This window comes from Peromyscus maniculatus, chromosome 12 (assembly GCF_049852395.1).
Source record: "Peromyscus maniculatus bairdii isolate BWxNUB_F1_BW_parent chromosome 12, HU_Pman_BW_mat_3.1, whole genome shotgun sequence".
Taxonomy (NCBI): Eukaryota; Metazoa; Chordata; class Mammalia; order Rodentia; family Cricetidae; genus Peromyscus; species Peromyscus maniculatus.
Genome location: NC_134863.1, coordinates 29,838,751 through 29,860,341, shown reverse-complemented (window position 1 = coordinate 29,860,341; position 21,591 = coordinate 29,838,751). Strand labels below are relative to the sequence as shown.

Below are 21,591 nucleotides of genomic sequence, written 5' to 3'. Positions count from 1 at the left end.
GCCCAGGCCCCTCCCACACTGCCTGGCAACTGAGGCCAGCCAGTCAGAGGTGCAGCAGAAAATGGATGAGCCTCCAGAAGAGGCTCCAGATGGATCCTTGAACCATGAAAACCCAGACCAGTCCCCAAATAACCAGGAGACCTACATAGAAGGAGGAGCAGGCCAGGCTCCTCAAAGAGGTTCTGATGATGCTGGGGTTGGACCATCCGAGCAAACTGGTGACAAGGCATCCAACCAAGATGCGAGTGCAGGATCCGGACAGACTGACCAAAGAACTTCAGAAGAGGCTTCTCAGCCGACTGACCACAGGTCCCCTGGTCACACTGACAGGAGACCATCTCAGCAGGTTGACCGTAGATCATCTGGCCAGGCTGAGAGAAGAACTTCTAAGCCAACTAGTCAGCAACTGCCCAGCCTACACGAGAGAAAAGTCTCCGAGAAGATAGAAGACCAAGCGTCTTTGCCATCTGGTGGGAAAACTTCTGAGCAGGCTGATGAAGGAACTGGGGAGTATGGCGAACACACCTTATCAGACCAACATGACTATAGAACATCAGGAAAGAGTCAACGCCAGGTCACCAACCAAGCTGATGTCCTGGCTGAAGATGCCACTGATCAACGTAAGTTTAGTGAAGGTTCGGAATGGAACTATGACAGTACTAGCCATGAGACAGAAAAACCGGCTGACTACCGTTCATACTACAAAACAATTGCCCAGGCTGAGAACCGGTCGTTAGCTGATATTGGTGACACCAAAGAGGTCAAAGAAGCCGACTTCAAAATAGAGCCTTGCACATTTGAAGATAGCCAAACGGACCTCAAATCCAAGGTTTCAACTGCTGGGGAAACAGAAAGTACAACCACTATCCAAGCTTACAACCTACACGATACCGAATTCACCAGTGACTCGCAGTCCTCGTACGAAAAACTGCCCTCCATCACAACCAAAACGTACTATTCCTCCAGCCAAGACAAATTTCAAAGCACAGAAATCACTACTGTAGGTAAAAGGGACATTCTGATACCTGCCTGGGAGGTTAAAGGACAGGACAGGACCCGTGGGGTTAGGAACCAGAACACAGGGGTAGAACGATGCATGCTAAATCAGAGATGAGGAATAAACCCATGTAACATCTTCTACGCAATCCATAAGTTTCAGGAAGGATGTGAAACAGAGGTATGTTGCCTCCTAATTATCCTCAGGCCTCTCAGGAAGGATCAGTGAAGCAGGATTTAGGAAGCCAAGGGTTTCCCGTTCTGCTTCTAACACTGTGCTACTCAATCATTTCCCACGCTAGGTTTCTACCATAGTGAGTAGGTTTGAAGTGAACTGGAAATCCCTGTGTGAGAGAAAGTATTTGAAGTAGAAAAGCTTAAGGTAGCCTCCCACCAAGTTTTGAGGTGCTTTATAGTGCTTAAGGATATGTTGGATCTCTCACAGAACTGGCTCTGAGGATCATAGGCAGTTAGTGGTTACTGGGACAGATATATTTTCTTCAATAGCATAACCACTGGTTACAGTTAGCCATGCTTCTGTAAATAACCTTTGAACCACACTCCTATAAGGAACCCTGAAGGTCATTAGTCACAAACACACATGCTCATACACGTGCGTGCACACACACACACACCATGAAAGTAACATAGCCATATCTACTTAATAGTAGATACTTTACATATCCTTAATTCTTGGTGTTAAATCTTAATTCTTAATTTTAAATTTCATCAAATCTAGATCCCACTGATAAAAACAGCAAAAAAATGTGCTATTATTTTTAGATTTATTTTTTTAAAAAAAGATAAATCTTTGGGGGAATATTTCAATTTCAGGATATTCAAACCGAAATTGAGCAAAGAAAGGGTTCTCAGAGAACCAGTCAAACCTACACGAGGCGGTTCCCTCCAATCATTTTTGAAGACCCTTATCAAGTTGCACTCCGCTACATGGAAAAGCACAACATTCTCCAGATATTCCAGGTAAAGCTCTTAATGCTTAACCTTCCTTCCTGGTATGGGCTTTAAACATGGTAGAAGAAATCTTCTGAAAAAGGCGGGGGCATGGTGGGGCAGCACGGGTCTATTTCAGCAATTAGTGTTTTTACCAAAAGGAGTAGATGAGAAACATCCAGCAAAGGATACTGTAGCATTAAGACCATCAAAGGCATTGGAGACCATGAAGGATGGTTGTTGGGGAAGAATTTGGCCAGCAATTAACTTTTTAGTTTTAAGTAAGTTTATAAAAAAAAAAAATCAGTGAGAAACATAATTAAAGAGCTTTTTAGAGCTGGGTCTTCAAAAAGAGGCCATTCTCAGGACCAACTGAGAGCAACGTTCTTCGGAAGGAAATGGTAGAATTAACAAATTCCTTCCAGTTCCTGAATTCATAAATCTCACTGATCACAGTGTTTAAAGCGGAAACTTCCTTTAGAGAGATTTCTTGAGCAGTATGGAGCTACGAGAGATTATTGCAGCTATAATGCAGTGGCTTGATTTTGTTCATCAGGTACATTTCTTTTCACAGTACTATTATTCGACAAGCAACCCACATATCCACCTATAACAGTGTGTGTTTAAGAGTATCTGTTTTAGACAGGTGTAAAACTAGAGCAGTTTGCCCCTAATGAAAGCATCCAAAATAGACAAGTTTGAAGTAGGGTAAAGAGCAGTGGTTCTCAACCTGTAGGCCCAGACCTCTTTGGGGGTCAAACGGCCCTTTCAGAGGGGTCACTTAAGGCCAACAGAAAACAAATATTTGCATCATGATTCATAACCGTAGCAAAATGACAGTTATGAAGTAGCAACGAAAATGAGTCTGTGGTTGGGGTTAGCACAACATGAGGAATTGTATTAACAGGTCGCAGCGTTAGGAAGGCTGAGAACCACTGGTCCAGGGGAAGAGTATAAATACCACACTCTCTGAGCACCACCATTCAAACTCTAAGTTGGCACAGCTCCATGAGTGGGGGATATTACTCAGACTCCTCGTATAAAATAGGCATTTAAAAATATCTGTTTCGTTAGGTCTGTTTTGTGGTGTTTCCTTCTTAAAATGTCCTCTGGGGGGCCGGGCGTTGGTGGCGCACGCCTTTAATCCCAGCACTCGGGAGGCAGAGCCAGGCGGATCTCTGTGAGTTCGAGGCCAGCCTGGGCTACCAAGTGAGCTCCAGGAAAGGCGCAAAGCTACACGGAGAAACCCTGTCTCGAAAAAAACCAAAAAAAAAAAAAATGTCCTCTGATTGGTATAGTACAAGTGGCTAGGTTTCTGCCTTTAATCAGTCACCGCTAAATAGAAGGAGGGAACGTATTTAGGAAAGCCGAGTTTGAAGGCTGACAAGATAGTTCAGTGGAGTAAAAGCCCTGGCCTTTTGGTCTAAAAAGCTTAATGACCTGAGTTCAGTCCTCCAAACCCATGTAAAGGGGGAAGGAGAGAACTGACTCCACAGAGCTGGCCTCCAAGCTCCTCACATGTACCAAGGTGCACACACACACACACACACACACACACACTAATACAAGCTCCCTGCATGTACCAAGGTACACACACACACATGCACAGACATACACACACACTAATACAAGCTCCCCGCATGTACCAAGGTACACACACACACACACACACACACACACACACACACACACACACACGTGCACAGACATACACACTAATACAAGCTCCCCGCATGTACCAAGGTACACACACAAACACAAGCACACACATACATACACACTAATACAAGCTCCCTACATGTACCAAGGTACACACACACACACACACAAGCACACACATACATACACAGTAATAATAAATATTTTTTTAAAAATTAATGATTCTATAATTTTTCAAATTAAAGAAAAAATAATGCTTATGAATGCAGTGTGATATTAAGGAAAATAAATTATCAAATATGTATATTGTTCAATAAAAATATGTATGAAAGGGCTGGAGATGTAGCGAGAGGATATGTGCCTCACATGCACAAGGTCTCCAGCACTATAAAATCAATTGATTAATTAATTAAATTAAAAATTCCAAGTATATGTTGAATACATAATACAGATACATTGATCATATTTGGATGTATTATTCCTGAAATGGACCTGATGATTATTCCCTGAAAATGAAATGTTTGCTTGCTTTATGATAACATTTTAAGTTATTCAATAACAGCAAAAAGCATAAAGTCTGTCTCATAAATCTGATATATCCTTCCTCATTTAATACAAAAACTAAACATAATTTTCACATTTTAAAGTCAAACATTTTGGAAGATCATATGTAAATCCCCAGTGTTTTCTATTTCTATTCAAAACACCATCCTTTGATTCTTTTTCAAGCAAACAGTTTATTGACTGATCATCTAGCAGTATGACAGTTCTCAAAATGCTTTACAACTTACCCACCACCTCTTTGGTCTTGGAAACAACCAAAAAATATTCATTGCTCCTTAAATTAAAATTTTATCCCTCCAAATTTGATCTTAATTTGTCTGACCTCATTCAAATAAAGAGAGTAAGATGTTACTTGGGGACATGTGAATGTCTTTAACATGGACTATGTTATACCCTTGGGTAGTGGGGAGCTGACCGCAAACCTCTCAAGCATGGTGCGTTGTGTTTTCTCTCAGCATATCACTGAAAACCTCGTCTATGAAAAGCCAGATGATCCCCTGTATTTCATGCTCGACCAGGTACGGAGTGGGAGAGTGGACAACCCTTCTATTCTCATTGTCAGAAAACGACCTACACAGACAGACGCACAAAGCAAGCCGTGAACAGCTCCGAGTCGCCGTGAAGGAAACACACCGCAGCTTCCATTCGAGAGTTTTCATTGAAGTACAGAACAAAGCTAGGGATGGTGGCTCACATCGTGAATGCCAGTGCTCAGGAAGCAGAGGCAGACAGATCTCTGTGAGTTCGAGGCCAGCTAGGGCTACGTAGTGAGACCCTGTCTCCAACTGACAAAGAACATCCCTGGCATCACAGAAGCCTTCCTCATCATGACTTCCCACGAAGGAATTGCTTATTTTGACCTTTGCAATAACTTGCTCACTTTTCTTTAAAATATTACTGCTGAACATGAATCGTGAAACACTTGTTTAGACCTGCGAGCTCTCTGAATTGAACTATCTATGCTCAGTACTGTTTTTGTCTTACCTCTTTTGCCCAAAATTATGTCTATGAGATGGATCCATCTATTGTGTTCATGCATTTTCATCACTCCATGCTATTCATCACGTAGAACACTACGGCTGAGCCATTCTTTTTTTTCATGGACATGCAGATTATTTCCCATTTGGAGCTATTACAAAAAATCTTGCTGTGAGCTTTCCCATTCATGTCGTTCAGTGAACAACACTGCGTACTTTAATCACCGGATTGTAGAACACGTATTTGCTTAGCTTCACATGGAATGTTTTATTTTCCAACATGAGTGCACCAGTGTGCACCTCTTCCCCCGGCAGCTCTGTGGCTTTCCCAGTGTTCACTGTCGCCACTGTGTTTAGCCTTGGCTGTTCAGGTAAGCCAGTAGGTAACATTTACAGTCTCCCTTTGCCTTTTCCTAGCTGGTAGGCATTTGCAGGCTTTTCCATCTCTTTACTGGCCATTTGGAAACACTTGTTTTTCTATAGTATTGCTTTATGCCTTACTCCTTAGCAACAGGCATCTGTGTATTCTGGCTATGGTGTTTGGTTAATCACATCTGTTTTGTCTGTCCTTCCACTCCCTGTTGCCCCTTCTACCTTATATCTTTCGATGAGCAGAAATGCCTAAGCTTAATATTAAATGTAACAATATTTTTCTTTATGATTATCATTTCCAATGTCTTCTGCTGGAAGTTTCACCCACATTTGACTATGGTTTCCTACATTACTGTGTGTGTGTGTGTGTGTGTGTGTGTGTGTGTGTGTGTGTGTGTGTGTAATGAAACAGGGTTTGTTTGTCCCTTTCACATCTATGTCTACAATCTTGGATCAGTTTTGTGTATAATAGGGGATTGGGTAAAGATTCACTTCTTTCATTCATCCAGAAAGCAGCTCCTTTTAGTAAAAGGCCATAATTTATACACTGCTCTGAATTTCAATCATCCCACATATTTATTTATACTTTTGCTACAAAATAAGACTCTTAATTATTGTGACTGGAATAACTCAATAGAGAAGCTTGCCCACTTTATTATTCTTTAAACATATCTCTGATCTTCTTGGACCTCTATTTCCATACTAAGAGTTTTAAGAATTATTCATGAAGTTACACAAATGTGTACCTCCATGTACATACAAGCATACACCAGTAGGTTTTTTGTGTGTGGTTTCCTTCGGTCTCAACTGGGTTTTTCCTTGGGAAGACGTGGCAGCTTTAAAATGAGTGTTCCCCATCCTTCCTTGCCCTCCAGTTAGGTCTTAAGTTCTCTTAGTACAATTATTATTTGCATGCATGTTATGCATGTATTTTATTGGCTTTTCTTATGGGCATTTAATGTTTCGATGCTACTTGCTGTGCACAGAAATTTTTAAAATTTTAGGACCTAACTAGCTGGCATGTAGAAATACAATATTTTTGCTATTCTGATAGTCATTAGCCTCACTGAACCTGACTTGATTCTAGCAAAGTGTTTCCAGTATTCAAGTATTGGGGGTTTCCTCACAATGTCATTTGCAAGTCGTCTTTTGACCTTCCCAATAACTCTTCTTGACCCTTTGTCTTATCACATGTATTGCAGGTCTTCTCTTTGATACTTCACAACCATCTTCCTCTCTTCTCCACCCTACAGAGAGGCTGGTCTATAGGGACTAAATTAAGCTTGTATCCTGATTCTCCACTGGGGTAAACCAATGGAAAACCCTGGACGAAGAATAAGAATAAAAAAGAAAGGTGTGCTCAGGTTTATTCTACAGCCTTCTTTATTGAGTACATTTTGATCTGCCTGTCTGGAGGCATCTTGTTTTGCATGACTATTACCTTTTGGATTCCAATAATATTCATATCCCACCTCAGCGCAGGCATGTGTGTGCTCACACATATGCGCACACGCACACACACACACCCTTCAGGCCTAAAGTTACTTCTACTATCTCTAGCTTTAAATGATTACCTTGTTCCATATGACTCTCTAAACCTATTTCTTTTTTAAGTAACCCCTTTATGAATCACCTTCATAGAATTCTATTGTGAACATACAATCTGTTTTTCTGGTTGCTGTTTTGGTTGGGATAATGACCGAGACAGTACACAGGTTAGAAATCTCCAGAATAATTAATGCTGAATGGAAGTAACTATTTGCTCTTTCAAAGGGGAGAATTTTTTCATTTTTTAGAACTTTTCAATCATACATGCAGAAAATTGCAGATGAAATTAGCCTAATTGACTAATATTAAGTGATTGGGTCTATGAAATCACCAACCAAGTTGTTATCAGAGGATGAGTCTTAAGGGACTCAAAGCATGGAGCAAAACACAGAAAATCAATGCAAGAGCATAGCTTTTTGTGGTAGTTTGAATAAAAAGGGCCTCATAGGCTCATAGGGACTGGCACTATTAGGAGGTGTGTTCTTGCTGGAGTAGGTGTGGCCTTGTTGGAGGAAGTGTGTCACTGGGGATGGGCTTTGAGGTCTCAGATGCTCAAGTCAGGCCTAGAGTCTCTCCCCTCCTTCCTACTACCTGGGGATCCAGATGTAGAATTCTCAGCTCCTCTCTAGCACCATGTCTGCCTGCATGCCTCCACGCTTTCCACCATGATGACTAAACCTCTGTGAACTGTAAGCCAGGCCCCAATTAAATGTTTTCCTTTATGAGAGTTGCTGTGGTGTGGGGACCCACAGAGACACCATGGTGTGGCCTTATTTCATATTGACTCAAGGTCAGAAAGTCCGAGTTTGTTTTGCCCTGCAAGGCTGCATAATAGAGTGTTTTGGCCAAATGCATGATTACCAGGTGTCTTATGCTTCAAGGCCTAATTTCAGGATATTTTGCCATAAGGCATGTCTACTAGATGTTTTGAGAATTAATTGTTTACACTTTTCTGTACTTGGTACCTTGAATCATCGTGTCTTTGAAAGAGGGGGTGGTCTTTTGCCTGTCTCCTTGTTTGTGTATAAAAAGCCCACGAGGAATAAACTCAGGGCAACTGTGGTATTGACCCAGAGCCCTCCCAATGCTGTTCTATGTATCAGTCTTTTCCTTTTACATCATACATTTTTCATATCTATTATTTCTTAATCCTCACTCCTCCCTTAAAGGACTGTTCAATAGTCAGGCAGGACCCAACACTGTAGTCATGGTGTCCCTTCACAGCAATAGAACCCTGACTAAGACAGTTTGATTGAAAGTGAATGCAAAGAGTACACTCCACAGAGCAGAGTCAGTCTCAGGCAAACGCATAGCTCAAGAGCTGCCTTGTTACCAATCCAGGGGCTTTTAATTTTAAAGGGGATGGGAAGGGCTCCCAGAAGGAGTGGGTATTCCTTGGACTGACCTATGTTATATAACCTCATCCTTATTGAGCATAAGTTCTTTATGACATCCCAAAGTGACCTTGGGACACTCTTCATATACATGTGTGTCTCGTTGGGAATATCCTAGGTTTTACTTCCTAAATGTGGTGTTATTTTTTCTGTTCATTGGAAGGGGCCATCATACAAGCCATAGAATAATCTCCAGGAGATGACATAGGAATGCCTGTGGGGCAATTTTTTTTCTTTTTAAGATTTATTTATTTATCATATATACAATGTTCTGCCTGCATGTATCCCTGCAGACCAGAAGAGGGCACCAGATCTCATTACAGATGGTTGTGAGCCACCATGTGGTTGCTGGGAATTGAACTCAGGACCTCTGGAAGAGCAGTCAGTGCTCTTAACCTCTGAGCCATCTCTCCAGCCCCCAACTCCTGCCTTCTTTCTTTCTTTCTTTCTTTTTTTTTTTTTTTTTTTTTTGGTTTTTTGAGACAGCGTTTCTCGGTATAGTTTTGGTGCCTGTCCTAGAGCTCACTCTGTAGACCAGGCTGGCCTTGAACTCACAGAGATCTACATGGCTCTGCCTCCCGAGTGCTGGGATTAAAGGCATGCATCACCACCACCCATGAAGGGCAGTCTTGTCTGTTGCTAGGTTCTAGAGTTAACCTTTTGACTCACAGTCCTACTTTCTTCCTTCAAAATCAAGAGACATCATATTGCCAGCTCCTCAGAACTCAACTTTGTGCCTTACCCTTTCTCTACACAAAATGTCAAATCCTTTAAAAACTTAATATGACAGGAACTAAATATGTACTGATTACTTAAGAGCCTTCTTCTTTGATCAGCAACCTCCTAATGAGATTCACTCATAGGATCCGTGTCGTCCTTCCTTTTTATTTGTAAATTCTCTATTCTGAAAAAGACATCAGTGAGCCCATGTGGGTTGTTATGACTGATGCTAGTGCAACATAGAGTTTGGGTGATTGTGAAGTACCTAACATGGGTTCTGGCAACTGAACTTGGTTCCTCTGGAAGAGCAGCAAGCTCTCCTAACCAGAGAGCCAACCTTTAATTTTTCATCTCAGCTCTTTCTTCTACACAATGGGTTCTGGGGTTTGGCCTCTTGATCACATCCCAAGGTTCTTCAAAGTTATGGTTATATTCGTGTGTGTATTTTTTTTTCTTTATGGCTGTCTGAATGTGAAATTTCCTCAACCTGTCTTCAGTCACCTCAGACAGCAGTAATAAAAGCAATTCAAAAGAGATTATATATTTAATTGTAGCAACAACAACCAAAAAGCAAAACAAACAACAAACAAAAACCCCATAGAAACATGAATGAATGAACTGCACTCCGATAAGGTTAGATGAGAATTAAACATCTTCAGGATGAGCTAAGAGTCTAAACAATATCAAAGCTAGAGAGATAAATAACTAGGTAGTTTAAAAAGAAGGGAAGGGGGGGGAAGAAAAAGAAGAGGAGGATAGAAAATAAATGAATGTGGAATAAAATTATAAGAAACAACAGAATACAATATGATAAATACAGAGGAGTGGTGTGTGGTGATTCAAAACTGTAATCCCAATGCTTAGAAAACTAAGACAGGAGGATTGTGGTGAGTTTGAAGATAGCTATATGGCTATGTAGTGAATTCTAGGCAGCCCTGTGTAAAAAAAAAAAAAAAAAAAAAAAAAAAAAAAAAACAGACTGACTGACTGACAAGATGAGACATGAAGTTCACTAATTGGGCTGGGCTAGATGTGCAGTGAGCCTAAGCTAGTGGTCCTCAGCCTTCCTAGTGCTGTGACCCTTTAACACAGTTCCTCATGTTGTAGTGACCCCCAACCATAACGTTATTTTCATTGCTGCTTCATAACTGCACACACACACACACACACACACACACACACACACACACACACACACTAAAGGCCATGGATTTGAGAAGGAGTAAGAAGGACATGGATGGAATTGGAGGGAGGAAAAGGAAGGAAGAAAATGATATCATTGTATCTTAATTTTTAAAAAATGAGTGAAGAATTTCTATTCGATCGTTTTGATCTTTTCCACTTCTGCCATTTCCTGTGTTTTTCTTTTCTTTTCAGTGTACTTTTTGTTTCCTAGACAAAGATCTGACTTTAGAGGCCCTGTTTTGACCATCTCAACAATAAGATTATCTCTGAGTCATTCTCTACTTTTCCTGCTCGTGGTGCATGGCATTTTTAGGTGTCTGTAAGATCACTTTAGACAGTCTTGAACGGTGTGAACACAGTATGCAGACTGAGTTCTGCTATAGTCCTTCGGTGAACAGTGGGAGTTTTGCTGGTTGGTAACGTGCTAAGCGTCAAACCCTGAGTTCTAGCTTATCTTTTGTGGTTGATGTCTTACCTCCGATCAAATGCTCAAGCATTGGCTACACTACTTTGATCTGTCCTGTGAGTTCATGTTTCTGGGAGCCGATGGAGGTTTATACATGGGGCTCACAAACACAGTGAAGGAATCTTCTCTCATGTACAGTGTGTGTGTGTGTGTGTGTGTGTGTGTGTGTGTGTGTGTGTATTCATCTGTGAGAACATGGGCATTGTGGGTGCCTTGGAACACATGCAGAGGTCAGAGGGCAACCTGGAACATCGTTCTTCACTTTCCACTTTGTTTGAGACAGGGTCTCTTTGTTGTTTTTCTGCTGACCATACCAGGCTAGCCGGCTCTGAGAGTCTCCTCAGATTTTCTCTACCTCCCATATCCCTGCAGAAACAGTATGATTAAAAATGCTCCTGCCACACCCGGCAGCAGTGGCGCACGCCTTTAATCCCAGCACTCGGGAGGCAGAGGCAGGCGAATTTCTATGAGTTCAAGGCCAGCCTGGTCTACAGAGTGAGATCCAGGACACCAAAATTACACAGAGAAACCCTATCTCAAAAAAAAGAAAAAAATGCTCCTGCCTCACATCTGACCCTTATGTGGATTTTGTACTCAGGCCCTCCTGTTTATACAGCAAGTACTTTTACTTTTCCCCCTCTCCTCAGCCCCTGAGTAGAAATTTTATCACTGAGAACTGAATTAGAAAAATCACTTCATGAGGGCTGAGTAAACTGCTTGCCACGTAGGCATGCGGGCCTGAGTTTGGTCCCTGGCACCCACATAAAAAGCCGTCACCCTTTTTTCCTTCCTAAAGGTATCCTCCTGTCTCCACCTATCCAGCACGTTAATATTTCAAAGAGCGGTTCAGTCATTGGTGTCTTCTTCAGCCGGTGGTTCTCAATCTGTGGGTCGTGACCCCTTTGGGGGTTCTCCCAAGACCATTGGAAAACAGATATTTACATTATGATTCATAGCAATATCAAAATGACCATTATGAAGAGGGCTCCTAGAGCTGTAGTTACAGGCAGTTGTGAGCCCCCAGACTAGGGAGCTGGGAACCGAACCCAAGTCCTCTGCAAGAGCAGGGTGTGCTTCTGACCACGGAGCCATCCCCCAGCCCCTGTATCTCTATTTTGTAGTCGTTTTATCTAGAGATGACACCATGCAGCCTTAATCTGTGGAGTCCAAATTACTTGTACTGGCTCCGCTCAAGGGCTTCTGTGTTTTAAAGTGCGACATATTTAACCCCCACAAAGATGTAGTAATTCTGAGTAGATAAAAATTCCAAATGGACACTGTCCCTTTTCTTGTTCTCCTTAGGTACAGGAGATGATCAGATACAGGGAACAGCGGCGAAGCATCTGAAGACGAGCCTCTCGCCAGCCTCGTGTCCTCTGCCATCGGTGGCCGCGCTGCGCTCCGCTCTCTCTCGACAAATGTGTTTTCAGTAGGCATTGGTGGTGACTCTGCCTAAATGTGTTCTCGATTTTTAGGTCAGAATGCGTAGGGTACCTTTGTAAATTGCACATAACTGTTAGAGATATCTCTGGGAAAATCACACAAAATATACACATTATGGCTACCTGTGCATTGGCATTTCAGTACTTGCTCCCACAAAGCCTGAACCAGAAAAGGATCAGGTCTCAAAAGGGACAAGAGACCACTCGTAACTATCCTCAGCCTCTCCAAGAGCATGAGAACCTTACCCAGCTCTAAGCTGCTCACAAAATTTCAATCAGAAAATGTGTGGAAAACATTTTTATTGTTTTAACAAATGATTATTAGGATTAGCGATGTTTCGTATTAACAGCAACATAATATTAGTACTATTTTCTTTCTCATCACTGCCTGCTTCATTCTGCCATTGGTGAATGAGATTTAATCTTCTCCTGGTTTTTAGCCTACAGTAAAGTTCAGACACGTTTTACTACCCCATATACATCTGTATAGGTGAGGCAAAAATGTCACTTCCTCATCACCTTTATCCTCTAAAGAAATCTATATCATGTGGAATGTGCTACCAGTCCAACTGGTATTGAACAGCCAAACACTTTAACTCAGCCTAATCTGGTATGAGAATATCTGGTCAGAAATCATGCTTGAGATGATTATTTGTTTCTATTTTTGTATGCCGAACATTTTTAAACTTTTCTATGCAAACACTGGGGCGGACTTGACTCTGTATTTTTAGCTAATGATGTGGGGAGATTACGTGGCTGTATTGCAATGGATTCTGCTTGTTTGACGTTCACACACAAATTCTGCTGTCCTGTCTCTGACATTTATTTCTCATAATTCTACCCCAAACATTCCTGTCTGGTTTCAAGATTATCTAGCTTTTCCTGTAAGTTGTTCATGAAATGTGCATGTGTTCAAACTCAATAAATGTTCTCTATGCAGATAAAGATACTGCCTGCTGATGTCAGCCTGGAAGATGAGCTGAAAGCTGATTGACCAGCGGGAACCTATGGAACAAACTAGAGTGATGTAAACTAATTGTGCGGTCGAACAAAATAACCTAAGGACTGAGAGGCCATTCCTATTATTAGTGACAGGAATATGGAGTATTAGCCATGGTGTATTAGCGTTGAATCCATGCCAGGTTGGTGCTGCATACTTTTAATTCTAGCATTTAAAAACCAAAGAAGGACAATCTGAAGTCCAAGACCAGCCTGGGCTATGTAACAAGATGATCTCAAATATAAAAGGAAACAAAAAAGGGGCCTGATAAAATGGCTCAGTGCATAAAAGCACTTTCCTCAAAAGCCGGACAACCTGAGGTCAACCCCTGAATCCCACAGTCAAATGAAGGAACTGACTCTGGGAGAGGGTAAAAAAGTTGTCCTCTGACCTCTACACTGTCATTGCGGTGCACGTGTCCCACCATGTCTTCCCCCACACCACCATGCCCTCACCACACATGCATCATTCACATGCCACACACAGACCTTCACAGCAATAATACTAAAGAAAAATCAACGTTGAAGCATTGAATTTAGTTCATGTTTGGCCCTAGTATTAGCAAGTTTTCTCAAGTTTCTAGAGGCAGAACACCTCAGATCCAACCTCTCCGGCAGCTGCAGCTCCACCCTTAGGTTGTTTCGGATGCCTTTCGTCACCGTCATCGTCCATTTGTGACCTTCCATAGAGAGGCAGTGGACCAAAGGGGACCAGCTGCCTGTGATTCCTTCTGCACATAGTTACCTGAGAAAGAAGAAGATGTACACAACACTTCACACGCAGTGACTCAGGCTCTCTCCAGAAAGGCATCCAGTGCAGATCGACCAAAAGGAGTCCCTCAGCAGCAGGAAGTAGTCCCTCACAGGCCAGAAGTAAACACTCAACGTGGGAATCTGAGAGCAGACAACTGTGGAACAGAAACGGGTTGGGGGAACAGGTGGGACTCTCGGAACTGGCCCTTTATGAGTAAAATGCAGAGAAAGTCTCAGTGGACAGTAAACTGAGATTGGAACACGCGGTTCATTTTATTTGTTTTTTTGAGACAGGGTAGCCTTGGCTGTCCTGGAACTTGCTATTGTAGACCAGGCTGGCCTCAAACTCACAGAGATCTGTCTGCCTCTGCCTCTCCAGTGCTGGGATTAAAGGTGTATACCACCATGCTTGGCTTGAAAGGCATGATTTCTTGAAGGAAGCTTTCAAGGATGGTTGTGAAAGAATCACTCTCAGGGCTACGAGTTGTGTCTCAAGTATTGTTTTTGTTTTGAGACAGAAACTTAAGCAACCCAGGCTGGTCTCAGGCTTGCTGTACATCTGAGAAAGACCTTGAGCTTCAGCTTTTCCTGCCTCTGCCTCCCAAGTACAAAGGCTTATAGGTGTGTGTCACCATGCTGGACTCCTGTAGTACCCAGGACCTCAGGCATGCTGGACAAGCACTCTATTCACTGAACTACATCTCCAGACCTTCTGCTGTCCTCGAGATAATATATGAAAAAGCACCTAGGACAGTAGCTAGCATTATTATATTAGAAGTTTTTTTATAAACAGGAATAACACCGATTGGACCTGAGCGATGGGATCCCCCTCACTCTAGTTATTGGCTTCCTCACAGTAGCAGAAACCAAATGTACTCTCTCCCCATGCTTCCATGTTCTCTCCCTTCCTCCCCTCCCCTTCTGCTTCTTCCTTCTTCTAGGCAGAGTCTCATGTAGCCCAGGCTAGCCTCAGATTTGCTTTGTAACCAAGGATGATTTTGAACTTCTGCTACTTCTATCCCTACCTTCCAAATGCTGGAATTCTAGGTGTGTAACTACACCCAGTTCTGTGCAGTCCTGGAGACCAAACCGAGGGCTCCGTGTGCACCTAGCAAGCACTGGGCCAGCTGAACGACCCTCCCTCTGCTATTTAAAGATTCTATTGCCCTGTCCGTTAGCACAGTGGGCAATGCATGAGGCTCATAAAGAGGAAGTTGGGCATCATTGGTAATCAGGGAAATGTAATGAGAGCCACAATAAAACAACACCTCACACTCAGCAGAACGGTTGTTGTCAAAAGGAGAGACAGTAGCAAGTACTGGCAGAAGTGTAAAGAAGTTAAATCCCCCATATCCTGCTGGTGGAGGTGTAAAATAGTACAGCTACCTTGGAAAATAATTTAGCAGTTGGTCAAAAAGTTAAACACGGTGTTTTCATATGACCCAGCAATCTATACCGAAAGAACTGAAAACATACGCTTATTGGCAGATCTTCAGAGGAGAATTCCTAATAACCAAAAAACTGAAAACAACCTGTTCATGAACCCAAAAATGGATTTTCAAATATGATAGATGTGCACTAGAATACTATGCACCCTTGAAAAGGAAGAAAGCCCTGGCACATGTTGTGGTCTAGATGAATCTCAAGAGTGTTGCTCTAAATAAGATCAACTAGGAATGAAATGTACGATTTTACTTAATGTCAACAATTATTTATTAATGTTCATTGTTAATAATTAAATAATTAATATTAATCATCAAATGTTACTATTAACTATATTGATGCTGGTAATTAATACTTACGTATTTACAAATATTCAGATTTATAGAAACGGAAAGCACAGTGTGGTTATTGGGAGCTAAAGGAGAGAGGAAGAGTTAGAAACCACTTAGAGTCAACTTTCCTGTTTTGGAAGATGAAAACTATGGAAACTTGCTGCCCAAGAATGTGCACGTCCTTCACACTCCAGACTGTACACTTAGCACACGAATGTAGCGAATAGTGTGTGCTATTTCTACAGTTGTTAAATTCAAAATGGGAAGGTGGTGTGTCCACACACTGTGGTGTTATTCAGCAATGAAAGGGGAGGGAACACAGAACACGTGGCTGTGGCACAAACAGGCCTAGTAGGCATAGATCTCATGATTTCACTTACACTAAATCTCTAGAACGGGAAAGCTGGGGCATAGACAGAGATCAGCGCATGTCAGTTGGGATGAGGAATGCTTCTAGGAGATAAAATTTTGTGAGATGTAATCATAGCTTAATAAATTTATTTTTATATAAAAATGTGGAGGAGAACATTTTTTAAGTTTGCAGGAAAACAGAAAAGAGGGTGGAAATCACTGTGAAACTCAGAACAGGAATGTGCAAGTCTTCTAGAATTATCTTTCTATTTCCCCATTTCTAACAGTCCCACCATCTTGCTCTTAGGTCACTGTCATAAGATTTTATTTAAAAAAAAAAAAAAATTAGTCCCCTACTCAAGAAACTTGTTAGTAACCCATCCTTAGCTTTATCCAGTCATTCTTTCTACATGTTTTCTTTTGCTCTTGCATAGCCAGCCCTGTATTGACTCCATTCGGCCCCCGCCTACTTTTCTATCTTCTATCTTGTAGTACAGATGAGAACACATAAGTGCAACTATGCCTGGTGGTGGTTTTGTCTTCTCTGATAGTTGTGTAGGTAGAGATGTAGACACGTGTTGTTCCAGGGTACCTGTGTCCCAGGAGCTCTAACTACCCTTTACTCTTCATGACAGCCATATGGGGCTGTGAGTTCAATCCTCAGCCTCAAGGAAGGGAAGCATTTAGTTAGGACCATTGTGAGGGCAAAACTCAGAGAGAGCTGTGTTTTCGACATGACTGTGAGTCACTGGGAGACTCCCTTCTCTGATGACCTTTAGAATTGTTAGTCATCACACATAGGCATCACCCAAACTGCCCTCACTACAAAACCACTCAAGTGGATGAATTATACCTCCAGAAATGGCACTGAGTTTAGAGGGTTTCATAGGGAAGATTTGTGTCAAATTTTTATAATAAAAACGTGAGGATAGTTGTCAAACCACAGAACTGTCCAACTTTTCATTGGTCAAATACATACAATTACAGTAAATACAATTACAGTAAACCAAATAATGTTGCTGTTACTACTATTATGTGTGAGTATATGATCTAACCCACATCATAAAATACCTTTTGACATACATAATAACAAACACGCATAGACAAAGACAGTCAAATAGATGAAAAGAATAAAAACTGGATGAAATCAAGAAAAATAGGATAATATAAAATCTTGAGTTAAAAAGCCTTTAAATATAATGCCCAAATCAGAAATCATTAAGAGCTATACATAATTGACATGAACAAACAAAACTTACAGGGTAACTGAGAAACCTAAAGGGTATCTTAAAAAAATAATTGCAACATACACGATGTACTAATCTCAAAAATGTATCAAGACTTCCTCAGGCTAACTTGTAAGACAACACACGCTGCCACTTAAAGAAAATTGGCCAAGAACATGAAAGAAAATATACTGTGGTGGGTCAAATGAGAATGGTCCCCATAGGCTCACCTATTTGAATGCTTGGTTCCCAGTTGCTAGAACTGTTTGGGAAGGATTAGGAGGTGTGGCCTTATCGGAGAAGGTGTGTTATTGGTGGTGGGCTTTGAGGTTTCAGAGGCCCACATCATTCCTAATCTGTATTTCCCTGTGCCTCACGCTCGTAGATCAGATAGATGTTAGATCTCAGCTACCATTTCAGTGCCATGCCTGTGTGTCTGCTGCCATGCTGTCTGCCATGATAGCCATGGACTCTAACCCTCTGGAACCATGAACACAATTAAATGCTTTATTTTATAAGTTGCCTTGGTCATGGTGTTTTTGTCATGACAATATAAGCAATATAAAATTAAGACATTTGCTAATGAAAGCTTGTGACTGACCAAAGAAACAGAAATTTTTAAAAAGTTAAAGACTTTTTAAATGCCTTTTTATCTCAAGATAGTATCTAAAAGTGAAGATAAATGGGGACTTTCTTACACTGTTCCAAGAAGCAATCATTTCACAACATCTCTGAAATGCTCATAAATCAAAATACTTTAAAATAAACATAGCCTTTAGCCACAGCTTTAAATTTTAAGATTTTTTTTTTACCAAGGAAATAATGAGTATTTAAAGTCCTACATTTTCTGCAACATTATTATAACAACAGGAACTTTTTTAGTGACCTGAATTTTCAACCAGGAAGATTATTTCAAATTCATAAAGCAGAATACAATAAATCCATTAAAATTGTGGTGTGAATAAGCATAGTTATCTCTCTGTATGTGATATGTACATGTTCATGTGGGGTTGTGAACATGAACATGAAGGTACACGGGCATGTGGAGTCCAGAGGTTAGCACTGAATGCTTTCTGTTGAGAGCCGTGCAGCCTAGTTTCAGATCAGTAGATGAGTGCTTGTCCATTGAGTCTCCAGATGAGGCAAAGCCCACGGGGACAATCTCACTCAGCAGGGACCAGTGGACTGCAGGCTAGCGCAGAACACTGCTGGGACCACTCAGCCTGCATGCTCTCTTCTCTCTTGCAATATTGATGATTTTCTTGGCAGTTTTAGTGTCATTTTGTCAATCATGCATGGGACACATATAATCAATCATTCCTGGAAACTCCATTTTTTGTTTGTTTGTTTTTTTCTCAAATATCTTCCCTTAAAATTCCTTGGGAGCTGATGCTTCTCAGGTTTCTTGTCTGGGGATGCCAGCTGTCGCTCCAGGCCCCAGGAGCTGTTCTGATTCAGTGCTGACAGGATCGGAGGCAGTTCACCCCTATTTCTGTAAATATGTTTTGAACGGCATTGTTCTTGAAAATGTCTGTGTATGTTATCACCTTTGGTTTTGTAAAGACAGGGTGTACCTGGCTTGGTATTTGGCCAAGCTAGCAAAATGATAAGTGTTGTTTTGGGCTTAAAGATGTTTTGATGTGAAAGTTGGGGGGGGACATATTTGACATATTTGTTTTTGCTGGAGGTTAATGTTGGAGGATGGGAAAAACTTGTTTGTTAGTATGGAAAACACATGCTTGTTTTTGATGTATAAATAAAGACAGCTGGAGCTACATAGGCTCACCGCTTGTGTGAAACCCATCTGATGGTCGGACCATTCATTTCTTCACGCCGACGCCCCTTCCCCATCTCAGGACCTGAACCCAGGCTGCGGCTAGACCATGGCAGCTTTTCTTGGTCACTCCCCACCGTATTTCTTGAGACAAGGTCTCTCATTGAACCTGAAGCTCACTGGTTGACCAGGCTGGCCGCCCAGTGAGCTCAAGGGACCCACCTGTCCCTGTTCCCCAGCACTGAGTCACAGACACCAGCTGCCACACGTGGCTTTTTATGTGGGTTCTAGGGATCTGAACTTGAGTCCTTCTGCATGCATGGAAGGCAGCTTAGCAAACTGAGCCGTCTCCTCAGCCTCATGTGTACCATTTCTAAGGGAAAATACCTGGTGTAAGAGACACTGTGACTCCAGTCCTGTGGAGTGAAATGCAAAGAAACAGGAGAGCAGGGGTTGCACGTGTTTGGTTCGTGCTGAAACTGTCTCTAACATGGAGGACCTCTCCATAGTTCCTGAAGGAATGATTCTACTACAAATTGTTCTGTGTCTTCCAGTGAGCAAGGGACTAAAGGAAATACGGGTGGTTATTCTCTCTCATAGGTACACATCAGTCTTGTTATCAGACTAAAATTATGAATGTTAAAAGCAGAAAATAATTTAGAGCAAATGTCATATGACTGGCACTTTGGTCCTATGTTTTCAGGTTTCTTTTCAAGCATTGGTTATGCAGCAATCATGTTTTGTTTTGTTTTGTTTTTTTCTGAGACCAGGTAGAACTAATCCACCTTAAGCCCTCCCCAGTAAGAAAATGCTTTTCTCATCCAATACTACTCTGGCTTGTTTGGGTGGGTAAGGAACAAAACACAAACAGCAATGCCAAGCTTCTGTTCTTTTTTAAAAGATCTATTTTCACTTATGTGGATATGTGTGTGTGCCTGTGCACATGAACGCAGGGGATCCATGGAGGCCAGAAGAGGGTGTCAGATCCCCTAAAGCTGGAGTTACAGGGGGTTGGTTGGAAGCCACCAGGTGTGGAGGCTGGAAATTGAATACAGGGCCTCAAGAAATGCAGGACGTGGTCCTAACTGCTGAGCCATCTCTCCAGCTCGACTTTGATTCTTTTATAGAAGGAAATGACACAGGGTGATGTAAACGAAAGTAGCATTACTTGTGAGCACCGGAAACGTTAGACACATCTAAGGAGGTAAGAGCAACTGGACAGGATTCCTCAGCTGGCATGAGAGAGCCCAGATGCACCTAAGAGTCGGGTGGCGTCAGTCTGGTAATGGCCAGGAGGAAGAGGTTTCCAACGGTGCCCGGGAGGTGGACAAGAACACATGGGCAGCTTTGAAGGCGCAGTGAGTGGAGGGACATGGACCTTATGCCGAGTGCTTCCTTAGGCTTCCTTACTCCGCCATTGTGCTTACAGATTCCCAAGGGAGCACGCTCTTAATGACTTATGTCTCTCTTTGTAAAGGTGTCATGTAGGTGCTGGAAGGAGATGAACTGTAAAATAATAGTAAAATCACCCATACTTTACCACCCAAATGGATTCATGTTAATATCTGCTGAATGTTCTTCCTAAAGTTGAAATTCATATATAATTTGTAAAAATAAAGTTGTCTCAAATCAGAGAGGTTATTGTGTAAGCTGAGCTGTTCTGTTCGGTTGCAATTTGATGTTTTTCATCTTTAGCTTCTAGGATTGGCCCTGACATGTCATGGGTTCTCATAAACATTTGTTGAATAAATGGCTAAACTTATTCCCATGGTACTGTCTTCCCATGGCTTCATTTTTAACCATTGTGTAGAATTCTATTGTGTGATGTATCCCAATTCATCTAACCAGACTCTGGAACACTGAAGAGGAAAAAGGCATTCAGAGGGACATGGACATGCCATACTGTCCCCTTTCAAAGACTAACTGCCTCCCATTGTCAGCCTTGCTCAGGAATTGGCCTCAGCTATAAAAATCTGTTTCCTTGGGTGACCCTCGCTTAGACAGGCCAAAAACCTCAAAGCTGCCAGGGCATGGCCTGAGGTTGTCCCCCCTTTGCTGTGCTTGAGTCCCTGTGGGTATGGATCTCAGGGCACTACCTAAGAAGCAAATTACATACTAATGCTGTCCCTTGAGTAAGAAGAGCTTTGCCTGTGGTGAGATGGCACTAATCTGTGAGGAACTCCCAAGTCTATTGATCAAAGTGCTTAGTCCTTTCTAATATGACTGCCCTTCCTAACCCCTCAACACCAGGCTAAACTAACCATGTGCTGCTGTTTACCCATTAAAAGCAATATTCTTCATGTGCGACTCATAGTGGTCCTGAAGGAAGGGGCAAAGAGAAGGGAAGAGAAAGGAAGGACCTAGTTAGATATCAAATAATTACTTGTTCCCGTCTTTTTGCATTTCCCCATCTATGTTTCTAACTTGCTTCTCTTTTTA

General features: G+C 41.9%; 1 protein-coding gene across 8 annotated transcripts; it reads left to right on the top strand.

The window, feature by feature from the left end:
• The first annotated feature begins 31 nt into the window (after positions 1-31).
• On the top strand, positions 32-14,434 carry Tex55 (testis expressed 55). Of its 8 annotated transcripts, none has more exons than XR_013043739.1 (5): positions 32-1,000; positions 1,831-1,977; positions 4,626-4,688; positions 12,135-12,307; positions 13,215-14,434. XR_013043739.1 is itself a non-coding variant. In XM_006975798.4 (4 exons), the coding sequence occupies exons 1-4, from the start codon at positions 62-64 to the stop codon at positions 12,177-12,179; spliced, it is 1,194 nt and encodes a 397-aa protein (XP_006975860.2). In that variant the 5' UTR covers positions 32-61; the 3' UTR covers positions 12,180-12,396. The 8 variants fall into 8 exon arrangements, 1 of the variants encoding a protein (XP_006975860.2); XR_006062533.2 differs by having other exon boundaries at positions 12,135-12,261; positions 13,215-14,288; XR_013043738.1 differs by having other exon boundaries at positions 4,626-5,518; positions 12,135-12,261; positions 13,215-14,288.
• Positions 14,435-21,591: the final 7,157 nt, after the last annotated feature.